At 45.8% G+C, this 23,526-nt stretch overlaps 5 protein-coding genes across 6 annotated transcripts; 3 read left to right on the top strand and 2 right to left on the bottom strand.

Annotated features, from left to right (window-relative positions):
* Positions 1-3,705: 3,705 nt before the first annotated feature.
* DFL_001984 (uncharacterized protein) lies at positions 3,706-6,662 on the top strand (the record flags this gene model as incomplete). Its single annotated transcript, XM_067630699.1, has 11 exons — positions 3,706-3,904; positions 3,983-4,091; positions 4,157-4,348; positions 4,415-4,446; positions 4,511-4,592; positions 4,661-5,109; positions 5,556-5,848; positions 5,933-5,965; positions 6,039-6,050; positions 6,113-6,214; positions 6,294-6,662. The coding sequence occupies 11 exons, from the start codon at positions 3,706-3,708 to the stop codon at positions 6,660-6,662; spliced, it is 1,872 nt and encodes a 623-aa protein (XP_067493318.1).
* A 981-nt stretch (positions 6,663-7,643) lies between these two features.
* Positions 7,644-8,648, top strand: DFL_001983 (uncharacterized protein; the record flags this gene model as incomplete). Its single annotated transcript, XM_067630698.1, has 5 exons — positions 7,644-7,662; positions 7,839-7,942; positions 8,072-8,177; positions 8,242-8,541; positions 8,608-8,648. 5 exons carry the CDS (start codon positions 7,644-7,646, stop codon positions 8,646-8,648), a joined length of 570 nt encoding a protein of 189 aa, XP_067493317.1.
* Positions 8,649-9,379: 731 nt separating this feature from the next.
* On the bottom strand, positions 9,380-10,586 carry DFL_001982 (uncharacterized protein; the record flags this gene model as incomplete). The annotated part of the gene is made up of 4 exons (XM_067630697.1): positions 9,380-9,669; positions 9,742-10,229; positions 10,324-10,419; positions 10,486-10,586. The coding sequence occupies 4 exons, from the start codon at positions 10,584-10,586 to the stop codon at positions 9,380-9,382; spliced, it is 975 nt and encodes a 324-aa protein (XP_067493316.1).
* A 573-nt stretch (positions 10,587-11,159) lies between these two features.
* DFL_001981 (uncharacterized protein) lies at positions 11,160-14,172 on the top strand (the record flags this gene model as incomplete). Its single annotated transcript, XM_067630696.1, has 3 exons — positions 11,160-11,186; positions 11,269-12,108; positions 12,163-14,172. The coding sequence occupies 3 exons, from the start codon at positions 11,160-11,162 to the stop codon at positions 14,170-14,172; spliced, it is 2,877 nt and encodes a 958-aa protein (XP_067493315.1).
* A 2,059-nt stretch (positions 14,173-16,231) lies between these two features.
* Positions 16,232-19,124, bottom strand: DFL_001980 (uncharacterized protein; the record flags this gene model as incomplete). Of its 2 annotated transcripts, XM_067630695.1 has the most annotated exons (8): positions 16,314-16,343; positions 16,398-16,416; positions 16,524-16,557; positions 16,654-17,200; positions 17,263-18,025; positions 18,101-18,163; positions 18,318-18,888; positions 18,956-19,124. In XM_067630695.1, the coding sequence occupies 8 exons, from the start codon at positions 19,122-19,124 to the stop codon at positions 16,314-16,316; spliced, it is 2,196 nt and encodes a 731-aa protein (XP_067493314.1). The 2 variants fall into 2 exon arrangements, with proteins under 2 accessions (XP_067493313.1, XP_067493314.1); XM_067630694.1 differs by lacking the exon at positions 16,398-16,416 and having other exon boundaries at positions 16,232-16,391.
* Positions 19,125-23,526: the final 4,402 nt, after the last annotated feature.

Raw genomic sequence — 23,526 nt, 5'->3', positions numbered from 1 at the left:
TCCCGCGATGGTCTCGTCACATGCACTTGGAGCGATATGAACTTCCTATCATATATATCACTACAAGCCCGAGATCGACTCCCTTTAATATCCATGCGACATTGATATATAAAGGACTTTCATTATGAAGTCTTAATCACGCATATCAGTCCAGCATAATACGATTTGCGTCACGCAATTTTTATGAGAAATATCCACACGCTAGCGTAGCTACAAGTTCATGTTATTACCTGTTTTTCACAAAAAAATAAAGTGAGGGAGAGGGAGAAGGCTAGATAATGTTATAGAAGCTACTGATACGGGAATTCGACGATTGGAGCTATTATCCTGCAAACTCACCTGTCATGACGCCAAACATATGTAAAGATGGAATTTACCAAGGCCTTCCAGGCGAAAGTTATCACTACCTCTAAACCTACCTCTCGAGCATCCTTCAACATGAACAATACTTATTTGGAACTTAACTAATAAGAAGTATGTACGGTAGAAAACGCTGGGATGTTTCGGCAACTTACCTGGAAAAACGATTCACGCAGACACCACAAACAGCAAGGGTGGGTAACGAGATCTCAGAGGCTTGGTTTTATAATGGCACAACTCTTCGGAACCTAATTGATCATGACGTGTGGCAGAAGCTCCCTCATGGTAAGGGTTCCGAATGATCAAATCCTATGGTTTGGAAGTTTATGTTCGGAACTTGCCGCATCACTCTAGCACAAACTATGTCAAATTTCGAAATTATTTAAGAACGGAAGTTTCCTCTTTGATTGGTGGGCTAGCCTCGAGACTACTTTGGACCCTTGCAAGTACATATACTTTGAAGGAAGCGAATATTCGAGAATATTTTCGCGGGACTTCATTTCTATCAATTACTTGGCGCTAGAAGTTTATGATTGTCTTGAAAACCAAACTAGCGATTAAATTTACCGCCAGTCTATGAGTCTAAAGTTGAAGCGAATAGCTGGGAGGACGTTTCTAGCGTACTTAAAAATGGTGTCGCTTAGAATAATAAATGAAATTATGAATAACCTTTTTTGGACAAAGAAATAAGTGGCAGGCGTTCGAGACAAGCACCACGAATGTGGATGAAAAGTACAATCGGATGGATGAAAGCTGCAATTAATTTTATTTGTATGCAAGGTGGCAGGTGGCAGGAATCTTAAAAGCTATCCAGTCATAGATTAAGCTTATAAGTCTTTGCGCTGAGAATCCGCAAGTTATTCATAGATCCGGCTGATCTTAATTGATGGTCCTCTGGTGTTTCTCATTCTACCCCCGAAGTATCAATAAAGAGTCCCCAGGCCCTGCAAGTGCGGAAAACTCATCTTCAACGTTGCGATTACATCTTTGTCTATGGATCAAAAATTTCCAGGAACAAAATTTCGAAAGCCAAGAGCCAGATCTTAGATTAATATAGTATCTCCAAATTATTTCGTATGTTCATTGTAGCATGTAGACGCCGGGCCTAGGGATCAGTAATTCATAGGATGTCTTAAAGTTGAGTACCTAGCCAAAAAAAAACCCTTCTCCTCCTTTTCAATCAGAAATTTCTGATGGCAATGGCGTGCCGGCATAGTTGTGTAATCTGTATACGTAGGCCAACTTGTACACTATTGAATGAACCAAATTTTTAAATTAAGCACCATCTTCGTATGATTATAATACAAGCTCAACGTTGCAACCCAAAGGTCCAATGAATTTTAATTCCTAATCCTAGCTCCGGGGCAGCTTTTTCTGCGCACCTAGGAAACAAGGTTCGGGTGTACCTTTGCTCCAATCCCTATAAACTTTTGCAGATAATGAAAGAAAGAGAATCGAATCAGTATCAAATATCATAATTCCAATGAGTTGAGAGGTGGTTCGTCAGGTTGCACAATCAATCGATCAATTTCCAAATCGAGTCGATCCCAAGAAGCCGGAGTAGTCGAAACAAGGGGGTAAACCGACGGTGCAAGCTGAAAATACGTCGTCGAATCTCTAGTATCCAACCCCATGGTCTTTTGTGGAGCCATGAAATGAAGTCCCTACCCCTATCGTTGCACGAAACATTTTTCCGGTGGAGCAAAAATACAAAGTTCAATTGAAGCGAGGATTGATTCCCCAGACGCCGGATCGCTACAAGACTCTTATTCACTGCCAAGCAATTTCCTCGAAACAGGGGGTCGACAGTTCAGCTGCTATCTGTGCAATTTATTGAGAGAAAAAAATCTCCAGCCTCGGGTTCGACGGCATACACTCTAGACCCGTCGATGCGCCCATTCGAAACTGGCCGGACTTAAGGGGAAATTCGAACCGAAAAAATAGGACAAAAGAACGGCCAACTCAAAATCCCAAGAAAGACTTGGGAGCTTGCCAATATATACCACTTGAGCTCGGTAGCCTCAGCCCAAAGTTAGGCGCATTATCCATAGAATCGAGGCAAGCATACAGACCCTGTGCTATGACCCTTCGCTATGACACAACTTGGTGCTCCAGAGGCCCAAGTATCGCCGCAATCATCGCTCCAAATCGAGAGAAAGAGAAAAAGGACTAGTCGACAAAAAACTGACCGTCTTCCGGTACATTACATATTACAAGTGGGAGATGTTGCACAGACATTGAGCATAGACGAAAAAACTTTGCATTGCACTGGCCGCTTTTGATTTCACAGCTCAGAACCATGCCCCACAGTTTTCCCCACATTTTCACGCTTCATACGCTTCAAGCCAGGCAGTATCGATTGAATTTGAGTCTATTGTCTAAGAGTACGCCAACACATTGTGGGGTTATAGCTGGATCCATGGTAATATCGATCTCAGCTCGGGGTTTAGTAACAGATATATCGATATCATAATTTACAGGTATATCGCTTTGGTTGTGGCTTTGAACTTTTTTTTTCCCGGATAGTTCGGCCTATTTTTGCCACGATTCATATGACATGAATGCATTCACTTCTAGTTAAAGGGATGGTTTCGACACCATCACGAAACAGACACAATGCAAATGCTGGCTCATTGGTGCGATATTTCAACCAAAATAGATTCAAACTAGGGTTCAAAGTTACTCCAGCTAACTAGCGGCACATGTGGGGGTAGCCTTCAAATTGGGTGTGCGCAAGAAAGATGCCACGCTTTGACGTTGACATCTCATCCCGCCCTCTGTGATACGGATAGCGGAGCTAAGAGGCGTTTTTTCCTCTTCCTTCCTTAGTCTTTATGTATAGGTCTCAGGTAGCATGCGATTGACATCTTTTCGCATACCCATGAATATTCGAATCTAGAATCTCCTTGAACCATAAACCAAAAAAGTTAGCCTCCGGTTACTAAGTTTCCGAGAAGTTGGGTAAAAGCAAAAACTTAACGATGAATTAGGATAGTAAACTCACACATATAGGCGATGCTGGTGCCCATAGCAAAATCAAATGTTTCGTTTCCTACACTTGGCTAGCCGGGTACCCTCGTTTTCATAAAATTCCCTTCCCACGTTGCAGATACCTATCAGGCTATGCAGGCTTGCGGCAAGGTTCCTGAGAAGTCAAGGTATATTAACTTGGGTTCTATAATAATGCTGCCCTTTCCCTGAATCATGGCACACGCTTTTTCACGCCCTTCTAGAACGGTGGAGGCCCTATGGTAATAGCATTAAGCCATATGGTCAAACTGTCCGTCCCTTTTGTTCTTTTGGCTTTCCGTATTTCATCATCATAGCATTTGCACACACTTTATAATGTCCGGCGATAACGATCCTTCTTCATTATGGACATGTAATGGAATCGGCTTTCTCCTCTTCATGTTGAGGCTGGGGTTTCGAAAGTACAGGCAGGAGAAATTTAACCTAGGGGATATGTGGACAGCTTTGGCAGCAGTTTTTATGATTGTTCGAGTTGTCTGCCAGCATTTTATATTGAAATATGGTACCGTAACAAGTAAGTACTTATATCTAGATCTATAAAGTTTCATTGCCTCCTCCAAGATTACAAGATACTGACACAAGGTGTTTATAGCAATAACGCCGCAGGAAAGAGCGAATTGGAATTTTACAAAAGATGAACTGGATCAAATAGTACTATGCAGCAAGTTGAATCTGCCTGGCAGATTTTCCCTAACGACATTGTGAGTTCGTATTCAATATCGCGATACTATTACTATAATTTCACACCATACTTACGGAAAAGTAGACTATGGTGCCTCAAACTTGCGGTTCTCGATTTCCTACGACGAATCATTCGAAGAATGGCATGGGAGAAACCCATCATCTGGGCGTTTTCCGTAACTCTTGCTATCACGTATATCGCAGCTTCAGTAGCTGTGTTCATAGAGTGCCGGCCATTCGAGCTTTGGTGGCAGGTCGATCCTGACCCTGGAAAGTGGTAAGGCAATCGATGTATCTTTTGGGACCATTGGCCACGCATTCTAACCGAAGTTACATAAATCAGTGTTCAGGGAAATCTTTGGCTCATCACATATGGTACGGTTACACCGCAGGTTCAAATTCAATTATAACAACTTTAAGATCTAACAACAGAGCCTAGAAATCGGTAATATGATAACAGATGTCATGTTAATCGCCGTTCCATTCCCACTCGTCTTCAAAGCCAAAATCTCACTTGGAAGGTTAAATATTCTCGAACAACATATCTCACATATTACCCGAAGTACAGCTAACATCTAGAACCCCGTAGACGCCTCCAACTCTGCGGTATTTTCTCCCTCGGATTCTTCCTAGTCGCTATATGTGTCCCCCGTCTTATTCAAGGAACAAGTAAATCCCGTATTCAACTTTCTCGCACGATGTGGGCTTCTATCGAAACCCTCTTTGCCAGCATCGTGGCCATGGTACCCACGATATACGTACTATACCGTCGTGGCGACGAAAGCTCCTACTATCTCTCTTCCACTGGGCCTAAGAGTGGACTTACCGGTGGCACCGGCGGCAAAAGTCACATTCGAAGTCATATTCCGCCGAACTCGACAGTTATTAGCACGCACTGCGCGAGACAGGAGGATCATGAGATGGATGATCTTGAAAGAGGAGATGCCCAAAGCGATAATACTAGTATTAAGGGAATCCTAGTGAAGACGACTATTCAGACGAGTGAGAGTATAAAAGAAGTAGACGGTTCTGAGAAAAGTATAAACGTCGGAGGTGTATAGCACCTGTTCCCTTTGCTGTTTTTTCTTTCAACTACAGTGTTTTAGCATTTACGATTATATACCCGGCCCACAGCCGCCTGGAAGAATTAATGTATATTATTTGTGTCTTCTATACTATGTTTTACCACGAGAGAAGAAATATCATGGAATCTTTCCAATATATCGATCGAAAAAATTTACGTAAAGAAATCCCAAGACAATGAAATGAATGTGTTGGACCGTGTGTGGCAGTCTTAGTCAGCAACTCTTGCGTGCTCAGGCTAGATTGTATAGGTCCGAGTTAACTAGAGCTTCAGAGCTTCCAGTTCTCGGCAACCTCGTCGGGCAGAATGTCGCTGCGACCCGTAATTTTGCGAATCGGGCGTCGCAGTCTGCCATATTCTAAGTCTCTGGTTCTGCGAAGCAATGTCCGTTCTTATATAGTCGGCAACCGTGTCGAATCAACATTCAAACACCCAAATCCCAAACGGGATTCCAACGCTCCACCGCCTCGAACCGACGATGTAGGAGACGACTGGCTTTTATCGATTAAACGCAGGATTACAAAATGCCTGACATACGGAACGACTCCGAAGGAGCAAGACGTTGCAACTCAGATTCTAAAGCAATTGAATACAGAAAGTCTATGGAGAACCTATCTGGATAGGTTTCCATCTACGGATCTAGCATTTGGACTTCGCGGTTTTAGGCCGTCGGTGGATGAATTTGATTCGGAAGTATGATCACCTGAAGAACCTAGATTGTAGCTAACTTGAAACAGGCTTCGTCCGCTCTTTGATTTTTTAGTTGATTAAATGCAGAGTGGTTTAGCTAATATGGTTATATTAAACAGAGTATGCATATGCACTAGATGGCGGTTCGTAGACATTCTGAGTGTCGCTAACCTTTTCTTTTGGATAACCTCAGACCCGACACAGAGTAACGTTTGGGTGGATTATGTGATCGAAAAATCGGTAAAAGTTTGGTTAACCAATCTAAAGAATCACACATGGGAAGATCAAACGAAGGCTTTTGGGTCAGAGCTAGATGACCAATGGCTTGATCGCCTTGACTTGGTCGAAAAACAGTCTACCTATCGGATTGTAAGTATTCAAACGACGACGCTACCTAACTTAACTAATGGGGAAACGTCAAGAGCTAACCACAAGATTTCTATATCAGAGACCAGAGCCGAATGACAAATTTAGCATCCTTCATAGAGTTTCATCGTGCTACCCATATGAACTGAAAATTGGTTCGATCTTGATATCCGAGAAACACCGTTTCACAGTTGCGAAAAGCCAGCATCATTACTACTGGAAAGACGACCTGAATGCACCATCGATCACAAACCCTTACGCACAAGGTTCTCCGGGAAAGTTCCCAGAGTATGTTGTCTCCATGCTAGATAAATACTATCTTCACCAATTTCCCTATGTGCACACTCCCTATGGCCGCGCGGAAATAGAGGATGCCCTTGTAGTACTCGAGGAGTGCTATCAGCGTCCGGAGGATATGGGCAGTGCTTCTAAGCCAGCGGCCTCGACATAGGGTGGTATTTAGATTAATACGGACCAACATGTTGTCAATTCCCAGGAGGGGCCCGAGGGTGAAGGAGAGAATATCGGCACAAAAGTCTGGGACCATCGATATAGGATTCCGAAGAGATCTTGTCGTGAGTGAACACGCTGTCTTTTAAGCTCCATTCCATCGGAGTCGCCATTCACTCGCACATGAATTTAGAGTCGACTCAGACGTCTCAATATTCGGGTTAGAACCAGTGCAGCAGCTTTTCAATCCAGGCACATTTATTCAAAGCGAGTTTTCGATCTTCTGCTCAGCGTCTAAAGGCAATACTAGCGCCGGGTTTTTATTCCTCATGACAGTTCCAAAGTGCTTCCTCCCCCTGCCCCCAAAATTCCCTGCATTTTGTAAATAATAATTTTGAGTTTGAGTTCAGGAAGCACCAATCCCATTCGCTCGGGTTCACTAGTAATTTATGCGATGTGTGACACTGTGTTACTCCAAAATGGTATCGTCCGGTAGACTCATGGTTTAGTCTATGCTCAGATATGCACGCTGCGAACATCGAGGGATCTGGTTTGAGTCGAAATTTTACCATAGCGCAACAGAAGGCTTATATGAAAGAACAAAGGGAGTTTCCGATCACATAATCCCTGCCTGCTGCAGGTCTCTTTAAACCAAAAAAAATGTCTTATGTAATCCGAGTGGCCTGGCAGTGGTGTTACGTTTTTTTGTTGTTTGGGCGTATGTGGCGATATAAAGCGGTGGTGCCTGTGAAAGGGCGGCAGTAAGCTCAACGTGTTCGTTTTTTTGCCTGCCCGCCCAGACCAACTTTTATAATCGTCACAACCACCCCTTCCTATCCCTCTTCCTTCTACAGCATCAAAGAATCAGACTATAACCAACCATCGTCGTCATCACTCCCTGCCTCTCCCGTCCAATCAATCCCCGTACCCTTTCTTGCCATATCATTCTACCGCATACCTCCTACAGAAGACCACTGCCGCAATGTTCATTATCAACTGGTGTATGTATTAAGCTTCGGCTGCATGACCTCATGCATCATCCATCGCCTATCAGAAGTGCTATCCATCCCTCATAGCTTCGCACAGCAAAAAACAAAAAAAATTTTGAAAACAGCCTTTTTTTATTTATAGTATTGGCTGTTGAGATTATCTAACATTCGTATCTTATATACTCTAGTTTGGGACGTCCTCGCCTCTCTCGGGCTTTTGAACAAGCATGCCAAACTCCTCTTCCTCGGTCTCGACAATGCCGGAAAGACAACTTTATTGCACATGTTGAAGGTACTTATCCTCCCTCGTGCACGCCTCGGGTCCACCATAGTGCCTATCCGATGGGACTTTGGAGGCAATGTTGGACTATACGGTGCTATAAGACTTCATTCTAACTCAGTATTTTGTTCCGGCTCTTAGAATGACCGAGTAGCTGTCCTTACCCCCACGTTACATCCCACTTCCGAGGAACTTGCCATCGGCAACTGCAGATTCACCACCTTCGATCTTGGTGGCCACCAGCAAGGTAATCACCAGTACTACTAACTTTAATATCAAAAGATAGAGGAGCTAATACCCATCTTCTCCAGCCCGTCGTCTCTGGAAAGACTACTTCCCCGAAGTCTCCGGCATCATCTTCCTCGTTGACGCCAAAGATCTCGAGCGTCTACCTGAAGCTAAAGCCGAACTCGATGCCCTCCTGTCTATGGAAGAACTCTCCAAAGTTCCATTTGCAATCCTTGGAAACAAGATTGACCACCATTTGGCCGTCAGCGAGGCTGAATTGAGACACCAGTTGGGATTGTACCAGACCACCGGAAGGGGCAAGACCCCAATGGAAGGAATCAGGCCGATTGAACTCTTTATGTGTAGTGTGGTTATGAGACAAGGTACGCCTCTTCGGCTTTTTATAAACTAGTCGCGGGATCGGCACTAACCGCGACGGCTCAAAATAGGTTACAAGGAGGGTTTCCAGTGGATCTCTCAATACGTCTAAACGCTACCAACAAAGAAGCAGTAGAAGAAACATTACGACCCCTGACTATAGTACCAAATGAAAGACGTAAAAATGAAAGGCCAACAACAAAAAAAAAAGAAAATTTGAAGAAGAATAAGAAGAGCAGGGGATATTGCTCACAAACAAGCATAAAACGGGCATTATTATTTTGAAAGACCGCTCGACATGATCTTTCCCATGTTTCTGGCTTTTGGAGGCCAATTTCTTTTCCTCCTCTTGATCTTTTATTGGTTGTAGTCTTTTCCCCTACCCCCCTGTCCCTTCCTTATATTCCGGTAATTCCAGCGTCCTTTGTTTTTGATTTTGTGTCTGCTTAAATCTATACCTTTGGACCATTTATCGACTCGTTTTCTCATATATTGTTGTGTACGCAATCGAAATGATATCACAGATTATATACGAAGTTTTTCTAATAAAATTTGAAAAGATGATGCTGAAATCGACTGCGATATTCTAACGATTCTACAGCCTGAGGCGACCTGAGACAGTGAAAATCTAGCTATACAAATACAGGTATTGCATCGAAGCGAAGTAACAAAGCATGAAATCGGAAGTAGATTTCAGAAGTAGGAACCTTTTCAAAAAGAAATAACCAGTAACGCTCCGATTAAAATAATAAACGCAGAAGGAACAAAACCCATATCGTATACCTACCACCCCCCTTCCCTAGGAGGATTAAGATTACCGACGCCTAATTCCCGTTAACGAATTTATTTCCCAAGCTTCTTGATCAACCATCTGTACATCAATAAGAAAATGAGCTCGACACGTTCCTTCGTCATCATCAAAAGGCCTTGGACCAACAAGCCCTTCATCAACTGTGGGCCGATTCCCTTGTATAGGCCGAACAGACCTTCGTGATGGACAATGTATCTCATAACTTCGACGAAAGACTTGAACTTCTTTTGGCCAGCTGGTGGGTTCGATTGAAGTCCAACCTTAGCGACAATGAGGGGCTGGGTGGCAAAGGTCGCCAGAGACTTAGAAAGCGCTCCGAGGACTATATGATCGTTAGCACCTGGCCCTGATCGTTCAAGCTTGACATGCTAGCCATGTGATCAAGGCGACTTACAGAAAGCTTCCAATGGCTTAAGGTTCTTTTTTCCAGGGTAGATAGTCTCCCTACACCTCTGGTAGGCGCCATAGGTGATAGCAGGATTGACAACGAGCACCAAACTCGCCTTCAACCCACTCCACAATCCGGTCCAGCCATCCTCTCCGATAACATCCTTGGCAGTAGATATCAAATCTTTCCTATCATCCTTCTCAGATGTCTGCTGCCTGGTTGTTACAACAGCGACAGGGATGGTGAACAACTGGGCCAAAGCTCCGGCTACAGCGCCCAATGAAAGCTCGGCAACCGTGGAGAGATTTCCCTGGGCCGCTTGCACAGACAGATAATATGTTCGCACAAACGTATACCAATAAAAGTAGGCAAAGTTTGTGGAAGCGACACCGATCAGGGAACCAGGCATGCCGGCATAAAGGCCTGAGAGACCTTCCTTCTTCTTAATCTTCCTGATAGCATCCATGGTTGAAGCATAGTGTTCCGGCTCGGGACTATCAATATCAGACAACATGTATCAGTATTTTCGGTTCTTTGTCACACCATCAAATATCGGATGGAGGGAAGGAATCCTGGTCGGCAACCTACACAGCAGGAGTCTGTTTCTCCGGATCTTCGGAAACAAGAACACCATCGGTCTGAACTGCCTTCTTCTTGACTTGGACTTGTAGACGCGTTTTAACACTGCGATATCAATTAGCACGTGCTTGATGAACTTCATTGTAAATAGTATGAAATGATAGTACGAACATATCGAGTGGATACACTGTCGCATTTGCCAATACGGCGCCTGTAGCACCGGCGACAGCGTATCCCCAGGCCGGCAGAGCGGCTTCTTTCGAGAGCGACATGGCAATAGCGAGCTATTGATTATTTAGTGGGTCCAAAGGGGTTATTCCGTCGTTACCGTTTTTTCGGCTTGTGATCAAATCGAAATGCGCAACTGCTTGCAATAACACTGGGAGAAACGATAATAAACAAGCGTCGACGGTGAGAAGAAAAACAAGAATGCAGATGCAGGAAGAGATATAATTTAGGAAACCATGGTGGAGGAGCTTTAGAAGGGAAGGAGGGACCCAGCTTGTTTTTGGGGTAGGTCCGCTGCGTCGGGTAAGGTGGATGGGGGACAGTGTTAATCCGGAGAGATGGTGCGGGTTGTAAGCCGAGGTCTTCCAGCAGCGTTCGCGTGAAAGCCAACCAGAGTTCACTTAATGCAACCGCGGGTAAACAGACTCGACCTGATACCTGTGGCCTTTCGGCAGTGACGTCGCCCCGCATCGCCAAACTAATACCTAATACCTAATACCTAGCACCTAATAGCTAATATTATCGGTGCCTCCGACGGCCTGGCTAAAGTATTTAGTATCCTGAAGGGGTAAGGAGGGTTTGTCGAGACCAAAAGCCAAGGAGGCCTTCCAGCGAACATGGGGGATATATTGAGGAGAGCGGCGGTACGCTTGTTAGACCCCACGGCGGCGACTCTTCTTCGTATTCATTCCATTGCCGTTCCTCGCTGACGGGTCTCTCTCCAAGGAAGCAGAATCGCTCATCTCCCAAGCGGTGTCTCGAAATGACCCCGCTGCTGCCCTCGATGCCTGTATCAAGGCTGCTGACTTGTATCTTCCGGCATGGAAGGCCTGCATGAACCCTACTGAAAAGCAGAGACTACATGGGAAGTTGATGCAATTGCTAAAAAAAGGCGACGAGTTCAAGAAACTAAAGGCCAGCGGTGACCAAAGTGGCAGTACCGGTCTTCAGGATGTAAATGTTCAGGGAATAACCGCCGGGATGGTCGGTATAGACTTAACTGTCGCCTCCTCGAATGATGCTAAAGGTGAATTCGTATCGTCTACACCTTCAATTCAAAATCCGACTTCGGCAGCGCAGAGACCCGTCAAGAGGGCACCAGTTTCTCAAAGAGCTCTCTCAAAGTCGGAGCAAATCATCCAACTATCCTCTTCTAAGCTCGCACCGCACAGTTTCTGGCCATGGGAAGATAAATCATGCCCCAAATATTCAGAATTCGTACCGTCTCCGGGGAAGGAAACCTTCACGGACTCAACGGGGCCTCTGTCTCTCTCTGTCCAGCAGCAAAAGAACTTCGATCGATGGTATAGACCTCGGGAGTTATGGAATGGGATGGAGAATATGATACTTGAAAGAGAAGGGGAAGATCTCGCAGCAGATCTTTCGCAGGATATAATATCGGATTGCAGTGTCGTAGCCTCGTTATGCGCTGCTTTCACAAGAGAGCAGAAAGGGCACGGCAGTCTCATATCTTGTATCATCTGGCCTCAAAAAGATGGCGTTCCCGTTGTGAGTCCCACCGGGAAGTACATGGTCAAATTGTGGCTTAATGGGTGCTACAGAAAGGTACGTCATCGTTGTCTCGATCACTCGAGTACTAAGCTTACACCTTAATCAAAGGTCATCATAGACGACTTTTTACCTGCCTCGTTGGGAGATTCAAAGCATTCTCTCCATGTAGCATCCAACGAACACCCCAGTTTTATTCTTCCGAGTTTGCTTGAGAAAGCCTATTTGAAAGCTATGGGAGGCTACGATTTCCCCGGTTCGAACTCAGGGACTGATCTCTACTGTTTCACCGGATGGATACCAGAACATCTATTCTTGAAAGGAAATCCAGCGGACCTCAGTCTCGAACTAGCTGAACCACTAACGCTCTGGGATCGGGTCTACCAAACTTGGCAGAGCGGTGACGTCCTTATGACTCTCGGTACCGGTGTGCTTGAAGCTTGGGAAGGCCACGGACTCGTTGGAGAACACGATTATGCCATAATAGGGCTTCAGGAAGTCGCATCAGAGAGTGGTCGAATAGGACGTTGGCTGTTAGTCAAGAACCCGTGGAAGACAGGTGGTAACTGGTCCGGTCCACTCGCTATCGATGATTCAGACGACGACTCAGATGGCGACTTCGACGATCCTAAATCTGATGAAGATGAAGATAGCGAATCTGATGAAGACGCCTACCCAGAGGAACTAGCCCAATCGCCCTCCCAATCCGCTGTTTGGATTGATCTAAATAGCGTATTCCGGTACTTCGACTCTATCTATCTAAACTGGAATCCGGCTCTTTGGAACCACCGGTATGATTGGCACTTTAGCTGGCCACAACTATCAGATATAACTAAGCCATCGACCACCGATCACCTCTGGAACGTCCCCGGGTGCTTCTGGGGAAACCCTCAATACAAACTAGTCAACAAATCATCTACCCCTTCAAAAGCCTGGATCCTCCTCTCCCGTCATCTTCTCCGTAAACAAGGCTTCGATCGCAAAACCCTCTGGAACAAAAGTGGTCACATATCCCTCTATGTCTTTGCGACAAACGGGAAACGTGTATACCAATCATCTGGTTACCTCAAGCGCGGCCCTTACGTCGACAGCCCGCAAACCCTCCTCCGCCTTGAGGTACCCGCTAAAACTGCATACACAGTCGTAGTCTCTAGCCAGGACCTCGTTCCGGCCGAATCAAACCATAGCTTCACAATTTCGGCTTTCGCGTCGATTCCTATGGCCTTTGAACCCGTTGACGAACCATACCCGCATTTGTTTACCGTCAAAGGTTCGTGGACCATATCCGCCACAGGCGGGAACACCGAAAGCCGCGAGTATGGCCGCAACCCCATGTTCAAAATCTCCCTATCCCAACCCGCAGACCTCCAAATCGGCCTCTCAATTCACGCCAAGCCTTCAGATGACGGAAGATCTGTCGGTAAAGCCATCACAGCGGAAACTGCCGCTTCACCATTGATCCATGTTGCACTTCTACATTCCGATGGAGGGAAAAGAGTGCACACTCTCACCCGCAACAAATTTCTTGCCAACAGCGGGGAGTATAAACGCTTTTTTACAATGTGTTCTGCACAACAAGTTCCCAGAGGTGCATATACTATCGTTGCGAGTACCTATACATCGGATCAATATGCACCGTTTACGATTACAGTGGGGTCTTCGGTGCCTCTTGGACAAAGTGACCTAACCGTCATCCCAAATGAAGACGCAGGGTTGCATACGACATCCTCTAGATGCCAAGTTCCAGCCAAGACATCTTCGATACGGCTGTATATGACACGGCTATCAAAGGGGAAGATTAGAGTCGCAAAGAAGAGTTCGGGAGAATACCTTCGGATCGGTGTCTGGGAAAACGGTAGGAAACGATGGGTTGCTGGAGGATGGAATGACGATGTTGCGGGAGGCGACGATGGATTTGTAGAAGGGGTAGCAAGGTTGGAGGATGTAGATTTAAGGCCCGATAGGGAGGTCGGGGAAACTTGGTTGGTCGTTGATAGTATGGTGAATGAAGGCTTTGGAGGTGGAGGAGATGCAAGCGGAAGGGCTGGAGCATTTGAGGTTACCATCCTCAGCGACAACGTCGTGAAGTTTTGGAGTGATTGGGTGGAAACGAATACGTGAGAACTCCCTCCAAAAGGTCAAGTATCATACCAGTTTAGAGGCAGCCATGATATGTGACATGTCACAATAGATTTTGAATAACAAGCCAGTTCATATCGCCCAACCCAACTAGGAACCAATATACCTTTAAGAAACGCTAGTTTGTAAGTCCCAATATCTACGTTCATAGCTGGTGGACTAAAGGGTATCCCGTCCGCTCTGCCTTACTCAAGCCCCCAAGCGGGCACTCAGTAGTATAGTGGGTGACCATATGCGAATCGTGCCTAACGTAGGTTCTTATCTTTTTGCATCTTTTGCATACTTTTTTGCAGTTTTTTTGATGCTTCATTGTTGAGATGTCAGGGTGGAAGTTGAGGTTTTCGTGATGCATTCCTGGTGGCATAACCAAACTTTCTTTGTTGGTGGCTTGTTTTGGTGCTCGTCAACCAAAATGTGTTGGATTGCCGTTCGGTTACGTGATGAATTTCGGCTTCAAAACTGTTACGCAGGCGCTTCATTTTTTCCATTTTCCCACCAAAAGTGAATAACTTTCAGAGCTTACCACGCCACAACCAGAACCGTCATTTTACTTTTGACACCGAGAATTGATAAAGAATCGATGTGCCAATTTTCTGATACAACATTCTTGCCATGTTATTGACTGTGGGCTGAGAAATCGATAGCGATGACGTTGGCACGTTGAAAATTGTGGTTAATCTGACAGTTTTGGGCTTCAATTCATCACATGACCGAATGTCAAATTTATACGGTGCACGTTGCGTCGACGTCTAGCGCCCCTACACTCACAAAAAACATAGACGTAACCAAGAACGTTCCGATAGAGTACCTGCTGGACAATATATATATATACACAATGGGGTTTGTACCAAAAGCAAGCTCAAGAGGTATCAGGGAGAAAAAAAAAAAGAAAAAAAGAAAAAGAAAACCATCATCGATCCCACAAAGTCGCAAAAGCTAAGTTGCATCTTGGCCAAGAAAAAAACAAGAATAAATATAAAGAAGTAGAAAATCCCCACACCGAAGCACTCCACCCCTCAGGTACAGAATAAAAGGTGTCCGCTAAAGACTTCGAGGAAGATATTTTTTAAATATATTTCCAAAGAAAGGAAAAAGAAAGATTCCGTTTGTCATTCGCAAGAGGTATAAAGGGGAAAGGACAAAGCATCGCCAAATATATGCCCAACAGAAAACGAAGGATATCAACATATATGGCTAAACGAAGCCTTCCAGGAAACGGGTGCTGCTGCGAAAGGGCGCTTGAAACAAGGAGATAATTAAATCAAGTTTGTAACAAACAAAAGTGGTATCCCCAAGTCCGAAGTAGAAGCAAAGAAGCAAAAGGAAAAACAGAAGTGATACATATCTTACACGAGAAGGATTTGTATAAAAAGAATATTTTAGTCGATATAAAGAAACAGAGAAAGCAAGAGAGGCAAAGACTCCGGATATAATACAACACTAAAAACGAGACGAAAAAAGGTGGATTATTTTTGTAACGTGAAAAAAGAAAGGACAGCGAAAGGTAAAGATGTCAAATAAAAAAAGGATAAAAGGGATAACAAAAGCTCCGCTACAGAAAAGAGGCGTAAGCACGTAAACGGTTCGTGGGTACGGAGGAGGAGGTCGAGGCAACGGAGTGTAAAGAAGCTATGTACCGGAAGGGGATCTGAGCAGGGACTCGTAAGTGTACAGAACCAGCAGGTGCCTCTACTAGATCCCTTAAAAGAAGGAAAGGGGACCAAGGAATAGGAATGGACAAGGTGTGCCTTGCGGACCGGAAAATGTCACGATCCAACAGCATTCAAGGGACAGAAACCACCTCATTGAATCCTCTGATACCGATTTTTTATTGAACTTCGAAGGAACCGAACAAGGGAGGTTCGGGAAGAGAAAAGCCCGCGTAGGAGGAACGCCGCCTGTAGATCGTAAAGGGAAACGGGGAAAGGAAAAGGCATCGTTGGAGACACAAAGGCTTTTGGGCGTAAGGAGAAAAATAAAATAAAAAAGTTGCGTAAAAGCGTAGTCGCCGAGAATCGTCTTCTATTTATGGTTGTCGTTACTATGCATCATCGGCGTTCGTAGGCAGTTTCGGACTAATGTTGGCATTGGGGGTCGTATCCGTCTTTTTCCACCGAAAGATCTTATTCAAATTGAAACGTGATCGCGTAGGTCTGATCGCACCCGTTTTAGAGGTCTGCTGCTCTCCGGGTGAAGGGGGACTGCACCTTCAAAGAAAGACGGGGGCTACCAGAGGGCATAATAGCCCATGAGGTAAGCCATCCACGGTCACAACGAATCAGTCAGAGAACTTCCTAGGAAAACAAGAAAAAAAGTTCTTGATGGTCACGAACGGTGTTGTTGAGCCTGAACTTTTACCATCTGCCCCTTCACCGATAATACCACCTCCGTTAGCATGGGGATATACTTCAGAGGATGTCGAGAAAATTTTCATCTTCTTGAGCAGTTTCAGTTGTTCCTTACCGTGATGGCCAAGCCCAAGAAGATCCGGTGCCCCTTGCTCTTGGTATGCTTGTGAGGCTTTTCGAATCCGGGAGTCTCCAGAGTAGTCCCCGCCATTGGATATTGGTGCATGGAGCACCCCAACACCATTCGTTCGTTGCTTGTCGTTGAAGTCGTATATTCGGCTCTCGGTTGCTCCAAGGGAAGAACCAGCTCCATTGCTAGAGGGCTGGTAGTAGAGGGAGTTCCTAACCTTTTCCAAGAAGAATGGCCTGTCCCCCTTTTCCGTACACTCGGTTATCAGGTTCGCCCAGATTGCCACGTTTGCATTCACTTCGGCGATGCCGAAATTCATTTCAGGCATGACGTCTGCGATCGATTGGAAGAGTGGTGCGGCGAAAAGCTTCATGAAGCCAACTTGCGATTTCCCTAGTGCGATGCTCGAACCTTGAACGGGTGGGACAGCCAGCGAGGTCGGAATCTTAAGGTCGGTTTCAAGCGAGGCTTGTCTCGCAAACTCGTCGGTTAGGATGACCGTCCACTGGGCAGCAATATCATATCTCCGAGCCTATGGAAACATACAAAGATTAGATGGGGGTGGGGTGAGAAGAAGCGATGTCGTATACATACCACATTGCTGATATCAGCACACTTGATCAACAGTGTGCACAAAAGGCTCCGGTTGGCCGAGATTGTCTTGTCCTCCCAATTCTTCATCCCCTTGTCCTGCTTGATTTTCTGCTTCAGCTTCTCCAGTTGCGTCATGTAATCAAAGTGAAGGCCCATATCTGTTGCAAGGATCGATTCGATCATTAATCTGCGCATGTTAGGCACCGTCTGGGTTATAGGCCAGTGCTTTCGTAGAACCTGGGAAAAGGCAGCACAGTGGAATGATTCCAAAACGGACTTGTCGTTGTACATCTGCGCAAGCGGTGCCTTCAGCGTAACCAAAAAGGCATTGTTGACACCAGGATGTCCGACGTCGTGACCAATAGCCACAATCAACAGCGTAAGGGCATCAAAGGGTCGCAATATTTTAGACAAGGACGTCGTGCTGCCAGTCTTAGGCCTTGGCGCTGCCTTGCCGTCAAAGTGTGGCAGAACCCCCAATGCAAGACAGAAGTAGAAGACCCCTTGCAATACATCCACCACGTGCCGGAAATTGTGATACGGGACTTGTTCGTTGTACGCCCTGCGGCAGGCAAACAAGAAGTCCGTGAGCTGTCCTGGTGATATCCGCCACTCTTCAACCTCGGGCATGGTGAAGGCATGGTTGAACATTTCGAAAGCGCAAAGCAGGAGTTCGTCGTCTGTGAACTCATGTGCGGAGAAATCCCATCTGCAGACGCTTTGACGTACTAACTCGTGCCTATGCGGTGATACTCGGATTTTGCTATTTACCAATCATCGTTAGCTGCAACCATCCGAGAAGGGTAATCACGAAGAACATGAGGAACATTCCACAAACCTTTCCGACTGCGTATGCGCTGGACCGTTCGGTTTGAAGATATCTGACATCAACTCGGACACCCTGGGGGGGCAAACAAATAAAACGATTAGCTTCCCGTCTCAATAATAATAAACCCGAAGGATTTCCTCAAGCATCATCAATCACAACCACCCAACTATCTGTCATCATGGTTGATAGTTTTCGGGACGAGAAGTCTAATGGGGATTTTCCTTACATCTTCTCCCGCAGATACGCATAACCTTCTGCGACACGAACATTATTCTTTCGTTCCCGTTCTTCCGCCTCTAAATCCGTGTCGACACCAACCCACGACCTCTTCCTCTCGCTTCTCCGTTTCTGAGCCTTTCGTGCCAGCCGATAGCAATGCATGGATAACGCTTTCGTGTTCTCTTTCGTCAGTGGCGAGGGATACGCTTCAGCGGCGCCGGCATCGAGGAGCTTGGATGCAAGAATCGCCTCCTCGTCATCCGATTCAGTCCATAATCCTCCAGATATTGTCTTATTGGATGGATCTAATTCGGATATCAAAGCAACGGCGAGGATATTTTGGGAGTATGTTTCGATTTCGATTTCCTCTCTAATATGGCGGAGCAGGGCCTTGCCGTAAAGCGGGTCATCCCCTACCGAGGATGCTATCCCCGAGTCATGTCGGTCGGCTTCCTGTGGATCATCATCCTCGAGGTGTCTAGCAGGAACATCCAGCAGTAGGACTGTCGGTGTGGGGTCGTAGTTGCTGATTTCTCCCAAAGTAGATAAACAAGATGATCCGGACGAGTGCACCGATACTATTGCATCATTCGAATGTTAGGAGATGGCACCTCTTCCTTTATAGTTTCGTTTAACTAAACTTACCATTTGTGAACACGGATAATAAGGAATTGATGTTCCGTAGGACTTCCTCGTTCTCCGGGTCCGTGCCTTCTTTCGTCACCAGCGGGAGATCTGCCCGCGAGATGCTTCTCTCCGACTTGGCCCTCCGGTCAACATACACCACATTGCACTTCGCTATCTCCTTAAACATCGTTGCTGTGTGTTTCAAATCTTCCTTGGCTTTCCACCGACACTACCGCAGCTGCGAAAGGGAATTGTTCCCTCAAGAAGAAAAAAGAACCTCGAATTTCGAATTGTCGTCCAAAGAAAAGATACCCAGAAAGAAAGGAAATCCCCGCTGAACGAAAGAAACAAAAACTAACGACGGGGATTGTTGGAAAAGGAGAGACCCCTCCGGATGAGTCGATAATATTCACAACAGCGCCACCTGAAAGGAAAAAAAGGAGGAGTCCCGAGTTCAGGGAACCATATAACCGGCGGGGTTTCGAGAGATGTGGTTTGTAGCCGGTGTTATTTCGGTCGTCGAAAATGATTTGATTGATTGTCGCGGATCCTCCCCCGTTGACAAATGGCTTGTCTCCAGTTGTCTTGCTTTGCCCTGCTTTGCTTTGGAATTCCTGCTTTAACCTTGGCTAGTCTCCTTTTCGCTCATCAACTTTTTTAAAAATTCTTTTTTGTTCTTTTAGATTTTGTTTGGGCGCAGGCTCAGGCCGAGTCGTCACACGAGGGTTTGTGTAACACAGGAACAGGATGGAAGGGTGCACAGTCCTGGTCTCGAGTGGTTAGAATAACCCGCCGGGAAGTAGGAGGTCCTGTTGGATGGACGTGAATTAGTTAACCAGCGGGAACACTGGGCTGTCGGCCGAATTTTATTTGTAGACAAGGAAGCCCAGGGAATATTCTGTCGAAGCACAAGAGAAACCTTAACGTTGCTGTTCGGATATCCCAAAGTTCGTTATTGTTTTCTAATGTTCCTAGTAGATGGTACACCCGGTTACTCTACGACTTTCTTAATCAAGTACTTTCCGTTTGTCGACACTGTTTGTGCGGGTGGTTGTGTGCTTTTTCGCTTTTCCCTTGGGTACCAAAATATCGAACAAAGTGAAGGATCGGTTACGAGGGGAGGAGTGAGTGGTTTCCAAAGAAAATGTGAAAGTTTTCGGTAAGAGGAGGTATGTATCTAATAGTCGAATGAATTTTTTTTTAACAAAGTCGAATGTGAAGTGCGGATTCAGGATTGTTATGATTAAGCGTCGGGGTCGGAATATTCTGTACTCGGTTCTGGAACAGTGGAATGTTGAAAAGCGTCTAAAGTCGCTAAAAGAAAACCAGATGAGCTCCTATCCTGAAAAATTCGAGAACAATTTGACCAAAAACAGAGAGCAAGAGGGAAGAAAGAATAAAGGCAGGTGTGTTCAGAGAAACGGAGCGCGGTGTGTTTCTAAGGGCGAGAGCGTGATGCAATTTGCGAGACGAAAGGGTCAATGCGAGCGAGGGGGGAGAAGAAGGACGAGACACAGACATAATAATTGTGAAGGGAACAGTTAAGTTGCATTTGGCTGCAAGGAAGCCCAGGCTAATAGCGATAGTATCGATCAATAATAGCTGAGAGCCACTGCACTGCACTGCTCCACAATCTGAAAATGTCAAAATTAAAAATGCGGGTCCAGCAATGGGTAGTATGCCTTTTGGGAATACAAATCCCCCAAAGGTGAGTGACCTAAAGACTCTTTTCTTGTGCTTCCTGTGCTTCCTTCTTCTTCTTCTTGTTTCTCGGGCCGTGCGAAAGGGCTGTTGTAGGGTGATCAACGCCAGAGACGGGGCATAAAGGGAAGTACACTATGTCGGGGGCTCTTAATGCGACAGCCCCGATCAGGCAGCTAGTGCTTCAAGGTAGCTGACTACTGCTTTGCAAATGAAGCGATCGAAACGTTTATTTGCGGGCAGGAGTATGCAGGGCGCACGTAACGGTAGCCCGAGTGCAGACTGGAGCGTGATGCAGCGGACAGTATTTCAAGATAAAGCAATGGTGAATCGATTGATAGCAGCGTGCAGATGAAGGGACGGAGGGGAGGGGAAGGACTAGAAACAGAAACAATACGGGGAGACAGGCAGACACACACACATACACAGTACGTACATACATACATACATACACACACTCTCGCAGAGATCGGGGCCGCCCCAAAAGGCTTCGAGAAGGTCCGGAAAGTTATGTAGTATGTAATGTATGAAGAAACAAAAGTCTCTCTTGCTGATGTTGGGTCAGCCACAGCCCTCCCCACCGACGCCTCCTGTGACGAGTCTTGTAGGAAAAGTCCGAGAAGAAGTTCGAGAGGGAGAGAATGCGGCCGATGAAACGTCCCGGAGGTGAAGAACCTTGGGAGGCGACGAAGGGCTAGCACTGTATGCGCATGTACAATTGTATTTGTATACGTAGTGAAATAGAAATGCTGGGGGGTGGAAGGCTTAAGGAAAGGAAAGGGCAAGTGCGAAATTTAAAAACATCGAACGAAAATGCATCCGGAGAAACAGGAATCGGGCCAAGTGAGGACGTGCGTAAGGCTTCTAGAAAGCCGGCTGGAGTGTTCCATACATAAAACTACACCATCCACGGCCAGGCTTCGTTTCTGTGCAGCAGCGCGCAGTGCAGACAAGAGATCCAATCTTGTGCTGTGGAGTCCAACTAGTCCGAAGGCACAAGGACAGCGCCGATATCTCAATATTTGACAATTCAGTTCAGTTACCCCAGCGGCTACGGACTGTCTTTACTCGGACTAGTATTGGGCTAGAGCAAGCAAGAAATTCGAGGAATGTCGACATGGAAGAACAAGGAACAGAACAGTCAATACCTATTCGGGGTCCCTCAGACGCACGGATGCATTTGTATTTGCATATGGACATACATATGTGTTGTTGACGGGGTTCATCAATCTTGCTTGAGTGGCTGTGGCCCAAACAGTAACGTCAATGTTCCGTCTGTTATGATCTGATCTGATCTGATCTCGAGGGTGCGGATGGGGAGTTGGTGAAGCTCGAACAATTATTATTTCAACAGGGCACTAATGCGATGCAGCTGGGCTGCTTCTCGACCTCCAGGCGGTCTTTGGGTTGGAAGAAGGCGACCCGCATGGGCCGGCTTCAGTAACCACTCCTTGCGGAATCGGGAGAAAGCGCCGTTTTTTCAGGTCTGCGTGTGCTTTAAACCTCAAAAAAAAAACTAGGGCCCTCGAAGAAGAAAAAAAAAGTCAAAGAATGGCGGAGCAGGGTTGCTTGTATGGTTGAACCATGCAGAAAAAAAAAAAAAAAGAAGCATGGACTAATGGCAAGGGGGGAAATGAACAAGTTAAGAAGCGTTTGAAGGGAAGGTCCATGTCATCCCTAACGATCGAATCGATTCGAATCGAACCAGACTGAACTGAACTGGACTTAACAAACTTTTCTTTTTAGTTATTTTTTTTTTTTTTAAAATAAAATAAAATAAAATAAAAAATAAAAATCATAAAAATCACACCGTTTGTGTCCAAGATGGACAACAACAATGAGAGGCCAAGGGAAACGTGTCTGAGAAATGGGAGGAACAGGCTGACCGGAAAAAAAGATCATAGCCAAAAATCAAAGGATGTGAGCGGGGGCCTGTGCTTTCGCACTCCCAGCAAAAATGTTTTTCCAGAGCCCCGTCAAAGGCTTGACCGAGGGACGGCTCAACAAGCAAAAGTTTCAGCAGGAGAGGGAAGGGCTCAGAGACCGGAGAGAACTGGTTGAAACACCAAGTCGACAAGGGAAGACGGTTCCCAGAACCGAGAGCAAAGACGGTAATATCAGAAGGACCGAGGGGACGTGCACCTTGACAGGCGATAACTTACTACTTTAAAAAGACCACGGCTCAGGCTCACTCGCCAAAGTGTTTCTTGTCCGTCCGAGAAAGAAAAAAGAACAAAAAATGAAGATGAGGTTCGAGTTCCCAGAAACCAGGATTCATAAGCGTGTCGAGAGCTATGTTGGAAACCTAGGTCAAAGCATAAACTATCAGATTCTCTGGAACAAACGAACGAAGCTAACCAGCCGGTCGTGCAGATATTTTGAGCACAAAAACATCAAACGTGCAAACTCCACGAGGCAATGCGAAGTGTGGCAAAGCTCAGCGTGAAGTTGGATTTTACATATGTAAAGGCAAATATAAAACGTGGTGGCCGAGTGAGACCCAACCGATACCAAGGGAATGGGACAAGATATGTGCAGGGGGAGAAAAAAGCATCCTTAGGACAGAACACCTCGATGGATATCGTGGGCGACGCGCATATGCATACTTACATACCAGAGTCACTAAATTCTTTTTCGAGGAAGCAGTAAGTGAGTATAGTAAATATCGATAGCAATTCGTAAAGTCAGTTGAATGTTAGCCACATGTAGGATTGCTGCAGCCAGCTGCGAGATGATGATGCTTTAGAATTTAGGCGAAGGTAAGATATTATGACACAGACAGGTTCTGGAGGAGCATACCTTTAATAGGCCCGCTCGTCAATTGCAAATGCAAGGAGCCTATTAAGCAAGCCGGAATGGTCGGTAGAGGAGACGATTGTTTGTATTGC

The sequence above is a fragment of the Arthrobotrys flagrans genome, assembly GCF_004000055.1.
Source record: "Arthrobotrys flagrans strain CBS H-5679 chromosome Unknown unitig_3, whole genome shotgun sequence".
In the NCBI taxonomy this organism is placed as follows: Eukaryota; Fungi; Ascomycota; class Orbiliomycetes; order Orbiliales; family Orbiliaceae; genus Arthrobotrys; species Arthrobotrys flagrans.
Note: the sequence above shows the minus strand (reverse complement) of the source record. Positions and strands in the feature narration are given on the sequence as shown.